The 13,543-nt window shown below is 35.5% G+C and overlaps 1 protein-coding gene across 1 annotated transcript; it reads left to right on the top strand.

The window, feature by feature from the left end:
* Positions 1-651: 651 nt before the first annotated feature.
* On the top strand, positions 652-13,448 carry LOC149390485 (shikimate O-hydroxycinnamoyltransferase-like). The gene is made up of 2 exons (XM_089620749.1): positions 652-1,241; positions 12,536-13,448. Exons 1-2 carry the CDS (start codon positions 816-818, stop codon positions 13,430-13,432), a joined length of 1,323 nt encoding a protein of 440 aa, XP_089476875.1. The 5' UTR covers positions 652-815; the 3' UTR covers positions 13,433-13,448.
* Positions 13,449-13,543: the final 95 nt, after the last annotated feature.

The following is a 13,543-nucleotide window of genomic DNA, read 5'->3' as shown; positions in this document are numbered from 1 at the left end:
CGCGGGAGCTACCCTTTTGACCGACTCTTGCTTGTGGCATGCGGGACATGTGCATTTGATGGCAAGGTCTCGCTTGTAGCCCGCGGGACCTGCTTTTCAGGTAGGATCTCACCTACAATTCGTGGGACCTATCTAAAAAGATTATAGATCCCGCCCTTTTCTTGGAGGGGCCTCTCTGAGTCCCGCTTGTACTTGGGCAGAGATTGGTCTGACGACGGCAAAGAATGATTTCATTTCTCATATTCCGCTATGTTTTGTTCGTTTCCGATAGACGAATTTTTACCCTTTAACATACAACAATATATGTCCATGTGCTCCAATTAAGACAGTTTAATCGACAATAGATGAAAAATATGTGACGATGAATTTTACCCAAGTTTAGACAAATACATCCTACGTCCTACTTGAAAAGTGATTTTACCAACAAAATCAATCCGAAATTACAAAAATTGCAAACGATCGCAACTTTCTTTTTTCTGTTTTAATTTTTCTCTCAAATTTTTCTACGTCGCCCCCCCTCTATTTAAATTAAGGGATTCGTTAACACTGTTAACAGACAGTCTAGATCAATTATCTAAAAATCTCTGTCATCATTTAGGTCATAAAGCCACAAACTTTAGATTGACGGGACTTGAGATAACAGGTGGGAGACAATATCTAGACTAGATACATTGCAATGACATTGCGCAATAATTTCATTGGGGATTGATAGCTCAATAATTTCATTGGTGATTGATAGCTCAACAATAATAGTAACACTATTCTCGTCCAACCCAATTGAGATCCTTACTGAGAATTTGAAGTGACTAGAAATCATGAACAAGATGATGATCGAGATCAAGACGATGAAGACAACAACATTAAAGCCGGCAGAAGCGACACCTCGACGATCGATCCCTTTTACGTTGCTGGACGGAACTTACTTATTCCGTCGGTACAACTCTGTCGTTTACATTTATCGGCGGACGAAAAGCACGGCCGAATTCGCGGCGGTGCTGAGAGAGTCGTTGAGCAAGACTTTGGTCCACTTCTACCCGCTCGCCGGACGGTGCAGGCTCGACGGTGACAAAATCACAGAGATCGACTGCAACGGCGAGGGCGTACCCTTTGTTGAGGCCGAGACTGACTGCGACCTCAGAGATCTTGGAGATTTAGCTCCGTCGCCGGAGATGTCAGTTTTCCTCCCTTATATTGATCACAGCTCTCAAGACATTTCATCCTATCCTATGCTGGCGGTGCAGGTATGTCATATATATATATATATATATATATATATATATATATATATATATATATGTACATATATACACATAATATTAGCCTAACTATATGAAATTATGAATACTGATTCCAATGAGTGATAAAATCCTTTTTATTTTATTTTTTCAATTATAGATTATTCCTTTCATTAAAGTCGAAGAAGAGTGTATTAATTTTTTCAAAAAATCAACGATTTTTAATAGAAAATTTTCTTTTCAATGTATTTTCTTTTTCTTTTTAATTTGAACCTCGTACTATGAACAACTTAAGTTATTACGATTTTCCATCTAAATTTTGGAAAATTCTAATATGAAACGAAAATACTTCATTATGATGATTGGTAACTATAGAAGCAACCAAAATTTATAAATTTGCTAAATAGTCAATTTTTATAAATTTTATGTAAATTAGTCATTATGGTGATATGACATTGTTTAAAAGTTTTTAGCATTTTTATTTATACCTTTAGAGTTTGATGATTATTTACAATTATTAACGAATGTCTACAATCATTAATGTCATTTTGGCTTTATTAATAAAATCTTAAATTTATGGTGTGCTTATTTACTTAAAATTTACCAAAAGTTAACTACATAATAAATATTGAATTTTCATATACTAACATATTAGAGAACTCAATTTAAAACCTTCCTTTAGGATGTCTATTGAACCTTAAAAAGGTGCGAATATGAAAATCTATTTTTCTTGTGTTATTTCGAGAGGAAAATTTGAGGAAAATATTTACTGAATAAAATTGTATAACTAAAATAAAGAACTTATATTTTTTCTTGAAAAAAGTAATGAAAAAAAATCAAGCGAATTGCTGATGTAAATGCTTATACGATATTAGTTTAATGATAAAGTTTTAAGTGCATTTTTTTTCTAATTAATCCGTCAAGTTTTACTTAAACTCTCTCAAATGCTAAGATTCTCTCACTTCCATTCAATAAATTCACCAATTGGTTGATGCATGCTCACGATGATACGTGATCTTAGAATATTACGAGAACAAATCCAACCTCCAGCACAATTTTCTTAAAAACTCACAATGCATATGAAAACTCGTATGGGTATAATCTAATATTTATATGAGTCAAACCCTACCCATGATGCGTTTAATAGAGTTTCTTAGAAAATCGTAACTAATTAATTGTGAAAGAGAATATTAGAAAAATATATATATATATATATATATATATATATATATATATATATATATATATATATTCAAAAGAAGAGCTTAACACGGCTTGAATATTCAAATTCTGCAATATTGGGCAAACAGAAAAACATGCCAATATATTTTTTCCAAGATATTAGAACATAACGCTGTACATTTTAGATAAATTTTTTGGACTACTAATCAAGTAACATCATTAATTAATAGGTAGCATAGTTATTAAAAATTATTTCAACCATCATATTGATATCAATTAAAGCGTGTGTTTTGTACAATGTTTTAAATGCCGGAAAAATCGGCGGCGGCACCGCTGTCGGAGCAAAAACGGCCGACGAAAGCGCATTTTGTCGTTTATCCATTATATGTCGCTGAGAATTCCTCGAAACGACATGTCGTTTGGCTTATAAGACGCCGGTCGTTTTTGTTTCATTTAAAGAGTAAAAGCACATTGTAATTGACGACATCCGTGGAAAATAGAGAGAAACGGCGTGGCTCGGAGACCACCTCTAAGTCAGCGAATTTCGACGGCGTCCGGTTACTTTGTTTCGCTTTTGACACGGCGCAATGTATTTTCAATAATATTTCGGCGACAAACGTGAATTTTCGGCGACATTCAAGGTGACTGTGGAGAAAGGTTGGAGACCACACGTAATAATTGCAGATGAAAAATGAAATTTGGCTGAAGCACTCAAGAAGAAGATAATATATAAAACCCTAATAAGCTTGGGCTGGAACTTAGTGTATTACAAATGTATTTAATACATAAAAATGGCCCATTAACAAAAAAAAGTCCACGAAGCTTGTGATCTGCATAATAATAAACAGGAAAATTGCCAAAAGTAGGACTAAATTAAGGCAAAATTCCATTTTCCTATTTTTTTCAAAAATTTACCAAACTAGGATCGGTCAAACAAGAGTCAAATGAGAGATACACAAAAATCTACCTATTATACCACCATACTAATTACCAACCTACAATCTTCCCCAATAAAATCTCTTATTTTTTCTCTTTCTTTCTATTTTCCCGCTCATCCCATCGAAAAAACGAAATTTTTTTTTATTAGTCCTAGTTTGGTAAATTTTTGAAAAAAATAGGAAAATGGAATTTTGCCTTAATTTAGTCCTAGTTAAGGAAATGTCCCTAATAAACATTGATATTGTACTACACACGTACGTACAGTACAGGATATACGATAAAGAGATACCATTTCCCAATTTGATTTTATTTTTATTTTGACACTACTACATATTTCATTTTCTGGTGCATAAAGGTATCCGGTGCGACATGTCGCACCTAAATGTCGCATCTAAATATGAGCATTGGGTGCGACACGTCCGGTGCGATATGTCGCACCTAAAAGTTTTAAAAAATTTAGGCGGACTTAAAATCGCTCCCCTTATTTTTAATGTCCTGAATTGAAATTTATTTTTTTAGTATCCAGTGCGACATGTCACACCTAATGCTCATTTAGGTGCAACATGTCGCACCCAATATGAGCTGAAAGTATTAGGTTAAAATTATAAAACACCGCTCCTTCTTCACGCCTCTCTCATCCTCTCTCTCTCTCTCTCTCTCTCTCTCTCTCTCTCTCTCGTCCCTCTGCCGCTGCCCGTCCCCCTCGCCGCCGCCCATCCTCCTCGGTACTCGTCCTCCTCGCCGCCACCTTTCCTCATCGCCATCGAGCCTAGGTAAGCTCTCTCCCTCGGCCGACGACCTCCACCACCTCTGTCGTCCAAGACCGCGAGGGCCGACCTCTTTTGCTCTCCGCCCTCCAACAGAGCACAACGCCTCCTCCCACGCCCGTCGAGGGCGAGGCCAGCAAGGGAGGAGGGGGAGGAGGAGCGACGAGGGCTGAGGCTCGGCGAAGGAGGAGTGGGAGGTCAGCGAGGGAGGAGGGGGAGGCCAACAAGAGAGGAGGGGGAGGCCGACGAGGGATGATGGGGAGGAGGAGCGGAGATGGCCGAGGCCTGGCGAGGGAGGAGGGGCGGCATACAAATCTTTTTTTCTTTAATTAAAATAACGTATTAGTTGCGACATGTCGCACCTAATACTCGTTTTTTTAGATTTTCTGAAGCAAAATAGGTGCGATTTTGGCTGCGACATGTCGCACCAAAAAGTGTCACACCTAATATGTAACACTTTTAGGTGCGACATGTCGCGAAGCCTTTAACGACGGACTTTTGGGTGCGAATCGTCACACCTAAAGTCGCACCCGAAGAACTTTCAGATGCGAAATTTTGGGTAACGGTGCGACTTTCGTCGGACCCGATGCCTATATTTATAGTAGTGTGATAAGAATATTAGTATTATTGTTGATAAGTTTCTCAATTACTAAAATAAATATATATATATATATATACACACACATATATCATTCTATACATTTTATAAGGTCAAAATTAGAAGGTATATATGTATATATACTTTTGAAATATTTTTCAAAATTATTTCCGTTTGGCTTTCCATTAGCATGTCGATTTTCCATTTAAAACCGGCATTTCAGTTTCCCTATTCCACATTTTTTGCATTCGAATTTTCGTCGGCGTGTCGATTTTCCGTAATTCAAGAGACTCAAAACGGCGTCGAAAACTTCATTTTGACCTTGGTTTTGTATGCCCAACCAACTATCACTACTACAAATTTGGTTTTCTGATGCGCATGACTATCAGATGCGACTAGTCGCACCTAAAAGTCGCATCTAAACGATTTTCGGGTGCGACTAGTCGCACCAGACTGTCAACCAGAAGTCCAAAAAATTTCGCTTAAATTATTTTTTCTTTTGAGTATCAGGTGCGACTTTTCGTACCAGATAGTTTAAAAAACTTTTAGGTGCGACAAAGTCGCACCTGATTGTTTAAAATTTTAAGCGGGCCTTCTTTCTTTCTTTATCTTGCTCGTTTTTCTTCTATTCTCTCTTCCTCTTCGTTTCGCTCGGTCACCTGCAGAGACCAAGAAAAAAAAATCCAGCAAGTTATAAGTTAATACATGATGAGAAGCTAGTTATAAGTTATAACTATACTTAGGCATACAGTCAGAATAGATGATTTATCTTGACTGAACCAAGGATTAAAATACTGATACCGAAATCGATACCAAAGCTCTGATTTTATTGATATATCGACTATTGAAGGATATATCAATGGTACCGATGATATATCGACAACAAATAGTACTTATGATATATAGATAATATATCGACTAATGATCAATATATCGAAAAAAATCTTATACCAAATATATTTTAAAAAAATAAAAATATATATGTCTCCAAATCCAAAATATTAAGTATATTTTTATTTATTTATAAACTCAAAATACACAACGAATTATAAAATAGTATTCAAATAGTACCAATTTTTAATATAAACTAAAAAATGATTGGTTATTATTATTATATATATATATATATATAATGAACTAATTATATAATTATTAAAAATAAAATTATGATAATTATATGTATATATACATGTATATAGGAATATATATATATATATTTATATATATATATATATATATTCAAATAGCTTGCATTTTTACAGACATGTGTCGCACCAGATACCTTTCCAGAAAACCAAAAGTTTCGCTAATTTTAAGTGGTATCGGGTGCGACATATCGCCCCTAAAAGTTTTAAAAATTTTAGGCGGGCTTAAAATCCCTTCTCTTATTTTTACTGTCCTAAATTGAAATTTAACTTTTTTAGTATCCAGGGCGACATGTTGCACCTACTGCTCATTTAGGTGCGACATGTCGCACTTGATATGAGCAACACGTGCGACATGTCGCACCTAAAAGTATTAGGTGTTGGAATTGATATAGGGTTTACGAAAAAGTTTAACGCTTCGGGTAAGCGGCGGAAATTTAAAAATTTTCTTTTGACAAGTAAAACGATTTTACTAACCTAGACAAAGAGCAAGTACACATAAATAAAAATTATTATGAGGATTATAAATTTACTAACGTTTTTAGAAGCTTGAACGTTGAGAAGCTTTTGGAAGGTTGCAAAGTTCGTCTCCCCTCACAGCACGTCTCTCTTCTTTCATCGGCAACTCGAGCAACCACGAAAGTTTCTAACAATATAATCACTAGAGAGAAAAGGAATTAGTTTTTTGGCAGTTTTTAAACACGACGACTCGAGAACAAGTCTCAAAGTCGAAGAGCTAAAAACACTAGGTCAAATGAGGACCTAGGTGCCAAAACAAAAACGAAAGAAAACTAGAGAGAGAGAGAGGAGTTCGGCCACCACAAGGTCTAGAGAGAGAAGCTCTCAATCTCTAACTTATGTGGAATGAATAAAATGAGAGGAATGGAGGCTCTATTTATCGGAGATGTTTTACCTTCAATAAGGTAGTTACCTCTTCTATAGAATATCACATATTCATGAGCAAATATTTCCCTTTTTCTATCCAAGTCACACGGCCAACATAAGCCTTCATGACACCTTGGATTTGTTTCCTCTTTTATTTTTCTTCTCACTTGACTTGTCTTGGCCGAAATTGTAGTTTCCTTCTAGAGGAAATTTGTTTCCTCCTTTTCTTTTGGCAAGTATCTTGATACATTTATGCACAAAATAATCTCTCATATTTCTCTATAGGGTGGGCGGCCAAGTCTCTCTAGAAGGAGCTTCTAGAAGCTTCTTCATTTGTTCATGACAACATGAGAAAAACCCATTAAGAATTTTCAATAAAACTCTTATGAAATGAAATTAATCCACAAGGCCTAAACAAACTAACTTGGCCGAGTGGATTCAAGTCATCAAATGACCATGTCAAAAAATTTATTGACATTCATTTCATACTATGTCCAAAAAGACAAAAAATATCATTTTTACAATTTTCGTAAAACTTGTCTCGTTCTTGTTTTGACTTAGCTTCTAGTTTAACTATTCCTACTCGATATAATTTGTGACAGTGACCTCATGAATCCAAATGAACAAAGCTTGAGCTAAATACTTGGACTCAAAAGTTCACAAACCTTTTCCAAATTTAGCTTAATGTCAACTGACTCCACTAAAGAGTTGACACTGAAAATCTCTCGGTTCAAATGAATTTATTTTCTACTCAAGAATTCAACCTAATTATAATGAGTGGATCCACTGAATATTATCTATGTTTACCCTTCATGAATATCATCAGCTAGTCGGGATTTACAAAATTACCATTTTACCCTTCTAGCTGTTATTTCCTCAACTCCTTTGTCGCTTGTGAATAAGTTAGAAACAATGTAATGACGAGGAGCTACCAAGTCACATTGTTTCATCCAAAAAAGTCAATACTCAATTTGGACACTGACTAGTTCATTTATTCACATTCCAAGGAACAAAGCATGCGGTGATATACATTGCATTTCAGCCATCTTGTACATGAATTCCATATCTTTGAGAACTTCACAAAGTTACTAATGACATCTTCACAACTTAGTACTTCACCAATAGGTCTTGTTCAGAATCATATAGTGAGTCCGAACTCTGACTTTCTCAAATGAGAATACGTAAGCTGTGAAATGGCATGTCTCATTTCAGGATTAAGGTAAGCATGATGCAATTCATACGTAGTGACTTCGAGGCATAAGAGGTTAAATGGTTTGTTCTTATCTTGTCTCTAGATGTGCACTGGTCAATTTAGTACCTTCGGAAGATACCTCGAAGAACTATAGAGTCTCCAACTCTCAATGTCCCATAACCAGACATCATAGATTCTCCTAACAATCGTACTGAGGTCAATAGTCCTTTGACCCTTGGATTAAGTATATATCGTTTTAAGCAAACCATGAAGAGTTTGTTCATGTAAATCTATATTTGTCTCTTCATGTGTTGTTAGGTTTGTTTATGGACTAAAGACTAAGGGTTTATCATAAAGCTTCAAACAGACAAGGTAGAATGAATGAACGTTTCAACTTTTATTAATAAATAAGAAATTACAAGCAAGAGTCTTCGTGAGACTATATTACATCAAATGTACATGAATAGACACTACTACTCTTCTTGTGGGCACCATTGACAATATTAGGTTCAAATTATTAAACTCCGCTCCTTCTTCTTCTTCTTCTTCACGCTTCTCTCATTCTCTCTCTCTCTCTCTCGCCCCTCTTCCGCCGCCCGTCCTCCTCGCCGCCGCCTCTCCTCCTTGCACCGAGCCTAGGTAAGCTCTCTCACTCGTCCGACGACCTCGCCACCTCTGGCGAGCTCCTCTGCCGTCCAAGACCGTGAGGGCCGACCTCTTTTGCTCTATGCCCTCCAACAGATCACAACGCCTCCTCCCTCGCCGATCTAGGGCGAGGCCGGCAAGGGAGGAAGGGGGACGGGCGATGAGGGCTGAGGCCTGGCAAGGGAAGAGGGGGAGGTCAGCGAGAGAAGATAGGGATGAGGGGTTGGAGGGGGAGGCCGGCGATGGATGAGGGAGAGGAGCGGCGGGGATGGTGAGGCCTGACGAGGGAGGAGGGGCGGCGTACAAATCTTTTTTTTTAATTAAAAGAACGGATTAGGTGCGACATGTCGCACCTAATACTCGTTTTTTTAGATTTTCTGAAGCCAAATAGATGAGACTTTGATTGCGACATGTCGTACTGAAAATTATCGCACCTAATATGTGACACTTTTAGGTGCGACATGTCGAACTCGAAACCTATAACGACAGACTTTTGGGTGCGATAATGTCGCACCTAAAATCTCACCCGAAGAACTTTCGGGTGCGACATTTTGGGCATCGGGTGCGACTTTCATCGCACCCGATGCCTATATTTATAGCAGTGTCATAAGAATATTAGTATTATTGTTGATAAGTTTCTCAATTAAATATATATATATATATATATATATATATATATATATACATGCTTTACTTAGGTATGAACTAATGTCGATATAGTGTGTGTGTATATATATATATATATATATCATTCTATATATAAGTATTTTTGAAATATTTTTCAACATTATTTCTGTTTGATTTTCAATCAGCATGTCGATTTTCCATTTGAAAATGGCATTTTAGTTTTTGTTTTTCACATTTTTTCCGTTCGATTTTCCATAATTCATGAGACTCGAAAACGGCATGTCGAACCATGGTTTTGTATGCCCAACCAACTATATATAATGAGAAGCTAGTTATAAGTTATAACTATACTTAAGCATAAAGTCAGAATAGATAATTTATCTTGACCGAATTAAGGATTGAAATAGTGATACCGGAATCGATACCGAGGTTCTGAATTTACTGATATAACGACTATCGACGGATATATCGATGGTACCGATCATATATCGATGGTATCGATAATATATCGACTACAAATAGTACTGATGATATATCGATAATATATCGACTAATGATCAATATATCGACAAAAATCCTATACGAAATATATTTTTTAAAAAATCCAAAATATAAATGTCTCCAAATCCAAAATATTAAATATATTTTAATTTATTTTATAAACTCAAACTACACACTACAAATTATAAAAAAAATTTAATATAAACTAAAAAATGATTGATTATTATATATATAATGAATTAATTATATAATTTATAATATATTTTTAATAATTATTAAAAATTAAAATTATGATAATTATATGTATATATACATATATAAAGGAATATATATATATATATATATATATATATATATATTCAAATAGCTTGATTTTTTCTCTCACGTACAAAAAATAAAATTATGATAATTATATGTGTGTGTATATATATATATTTAAAAGCTTGATTTTTTATATTACATATAAATATATACGTATAAATAGGTATTGTCATATGTAGTTTATATATATTATAAAATATAAATAAAGAAATATTGATAATACCAAGTAAAACCAATAAGTAAAAGATATAAAGAATAAAGAATATGAAATAAAAATAAAAAGAAATAAAGGAAAAAAAATAAAAGAAATAAAGGAAAAAAATAAAAAAATAAATTTTTTTTATTTTTCTTTTATTACAAAAATTCAAATTCGGACAATATTTGTCGATATTTATAATTTTTAACTACTAAAAGATTTGGATTTTTTTATCGATATATCATCGATTTTTAATGATATTTATAATACTATAACGATTATTACTGATATTTTGCCGAGACCTCATATGTAACAATATATTAGCGATATATCGTTGATGTTTTAATCCTTGGATCGAACTAAAATCTTTGGTCAGGCCGGAATAGATTTTTTCGGCCAATGATGACCTGAATTCTAGGAAACAAAAAGGGGTCATTTTCGATATAAAATTGGAACTATCCCTTCTCGTTTTATATTTTAAAAAAAAGTTAATGAAGCACGCCTCTCGTTAAATCCTGGTAGATGATAGTGCATGAAGTCGTATTTATAAATATCCAAATTTACAAAAAAAAATTAAATAAAAAACTTTGTCATTAAGGTTTACGTTTGAGAAATCATAAGCAAAATCATCCATGAGGTTGATGTTGACGAATGTCTTTTAAGATTGTATTGAATAAAGAGGTCAATTAATGTTCTCCCACCATTAAAGCCTTGACCATTTCAGAGCATCTACTACACTACATATCATAGGTAATGTGCCCCAGGTCACGAAATGCGGTTTTAGATGAAACAGTTTACACTTGCGTAGTAAGTATGTCATGAGTTATAGTTGGCAAGATGGGAAACATGTTTTGGTGTTGCCTCCACCACGTCAAGATGTCAATATTACTTTGCCGCATGTAACAAAACTGTGGAGTGTAAATAGTGTGATCCCGTCGTATATAGGGGTTTTTGAGCCCTACTTGTACCTCTTCGAAATAAACTTTTGAGATGCATTCACACCCCATAAATAGCGACGAAGGGTCCGAAACATTCCACGACTTGTTAATTCATTGCGGGGTGGCCAAGCTCATATAAAACCTTACATGCCCTTAAAGTGATCATGTGAAACGTAATCTTTGCTAGTAAAATCTTTTGGTGTAAAACATTTAAATACCCATAAGATTTAATTTGGGGGTCTAAAATGCATGAAAAAGATAAATGAGAACTTAATTTTTCTGTAAAAGATGCAAGTTTGAAAAATCGTAAAATTGTTGTTATTTTTTAGATGTTGGGAATTTAAATATATATATATATATATATATATATATATATATATATAATGAATAGATAAATGAGTAGTAGGTGTCTAAACAAAGAGATAAAGTAGAAGTTCAATTTTTAAAAATGTTGAAAAGTATGGGAAAAAAACATTAGCAATCGTAACATCATAATGGGTAATCGTAGTGTTACCATACCTGTTGACATATGATACAATCACATTATAATGATCCTCCGATAAAGAGTTGGTTAACATTGAAAGTGTTGAGTTCCAACGTTCTCTCGTTAAGACCATTAAGTAAAATCTCTCAAAGTTGTCTACTCTGGTTGTTAACTATTAATCAGCTTATGGCGTTTCTAGTTTCTGTACAAAACAAATCACAATGGTTTGGATCTGGCTTTAAGTATGAGTGGTACATCTATAGTGCAAAAGGTTATCCACATCAGGTAGTCTTTTCGTCTTAAACCTATAATAATAGGATCAATACTTGTTACATTGCGTAAGGTTACGAAAATAATCTTATTACGTAAATTTCAGTCTTCTACAACTCCTAGAAAACAATTTCGGAAGAAGTGCTTCCAGGATATGCCAAGTATTTCCAGTTCCCATAAGGAATTCGAAATTGCGGGTTGCTATCCCTACCGGAACATGCAACTTTGGAAACAATCGGAACCAGTATTTTTGTTTCTCCCAATTCTGAAGCCTCAAGTTTATGTAACAAATCCAAGAAGAGAATTACAAAGCTAATTAACAGTCATTGCAAATTATCTCTATTGTCATGAATACATCGAAATAAATTATAAGAATGTTAAAATCTTTAAATTTGTTAGTGTAACTTGAAATTACATATAATTTAAGATTAGCCACATCTACCCTAAAAAAAATTAAAAAAAAAATTCACTTCTCTAAATATATAATATAAATCATAAATGTTCTAGGCCAAAAAGGTACAAAAAAACTAAAATAGGATGAGGGACTTATAAAGATAGGCTAATAAGCAATATTTGTGGCCAAGTACTTAATGCTTAAATCGCGTTTCAGGTGACTAATTTCAGGTGCGGTGGCGTCTCAGTCGGCGTCCGTGGAGAACACCACGGTATGGATGGATCCTCAGCTTTCCATCTTGTTAAGTCGTGGTCAGAGATTGCTCGCGGTCTCGAAATTTCAACTCAACCATTTCTAGACCGTGCTTTACTACTTTGCCCTCGTGACCCTCCTCAACCCAAGTTCGATCACCCTGAATTTGAACACCGCCAAATCTCTCACACAACAACCGACGACGACGTCAAGGTTTCCACTTTGAGGCTTACTAAGGACCAGCTGGACCAGTTGAAAGGCACGGCGTCGACAGAGAAAAATGATGATGAGAGTTGTTATAGCACATTTGAGGTTTTGGCGGGGCATATATGGAAATGTGTGTGCAAAGCCCGCGGGATCGGAAGCGAAGTAGAGACGAGGCTGACGTTCCCGGTGAACTCTAGGATCGGTAATAGGTGGAAGCCACAGCTGCCACTTGGCTTCTTCGGCAACGCCGCGTTTCGCGCCGTTTCAGTCTCTCGGGCTGGAGATCTGGTGTCAAAGCCGCTGTGTTACGCTGCGGCCAAAATTCGCGAGGCGTGGGCCCGGATGGACAACGAGTACTTGAGATCCATGATCGATCATCTCGCGCTTATATCTGATGATCCAACGGCTATCCGAAAAGGGAATTATCTTTTCTACAGTCCCAATTTCCAGATAACTAGTTGGGCTAAGATGGGGCTCAGTGACGCTGATTTCGGCTGGGGTCCGCCGATTTACACTGGCCCTGGGAGCCTTACGTACGAGAAGGCTTTCATTTTCCCAAGTGATGGTCATCACACTACTTGTGGGTTATCTGTTGCCATATCTTTGCGGCCTCAGCACATGGAAATCTTTGAGAAGGTACTTTATGAGTTTTGAGGGTTACTAAGTTTAGACAAAGTCCAATTATTAATTTTTAGTTGTGCTGCTGTCCAGTTATTATTATTTACTAAACTTATTGTCTACACATTATATAAATTAAATAAGTTC

Source organism: Urtica dioica, chromosome 7, assembly GCF_054948205.1.
Source record: "Urtica dioica subsp. dioica isolate 48M chromosome 7, U.dioica_male_clone48M_v1_H2, whole genome shotgun sequence".
NCBI lineage: Eukaryota > Viridiplantae > Streptophyta > Magnoliopsida > Rosales > Urticaceae > Urtica > Urtica dioica.
Note: the sequence above shows the minus strand (reverse complement) of the source record. Positions and strands in the feature narration are given on the sequence as shown.

Excerpts from the sequence above, each read along its gene's own strand:
- LOC149390485 (XM_089620749.1), top strand. The coding sequence starts at position 816 with ATGAACAAGATGATGATCGAGATCAAGACGATGAAGACAACAACATTA. Across the intron at positions 1,242-12,535 it reads ATCCTATGCTGGCGGTGCAG|GTGACTAATTTCAGGTGCGG; the intron begins GTATGTCATATA and ends ATCGCGTTTCAG.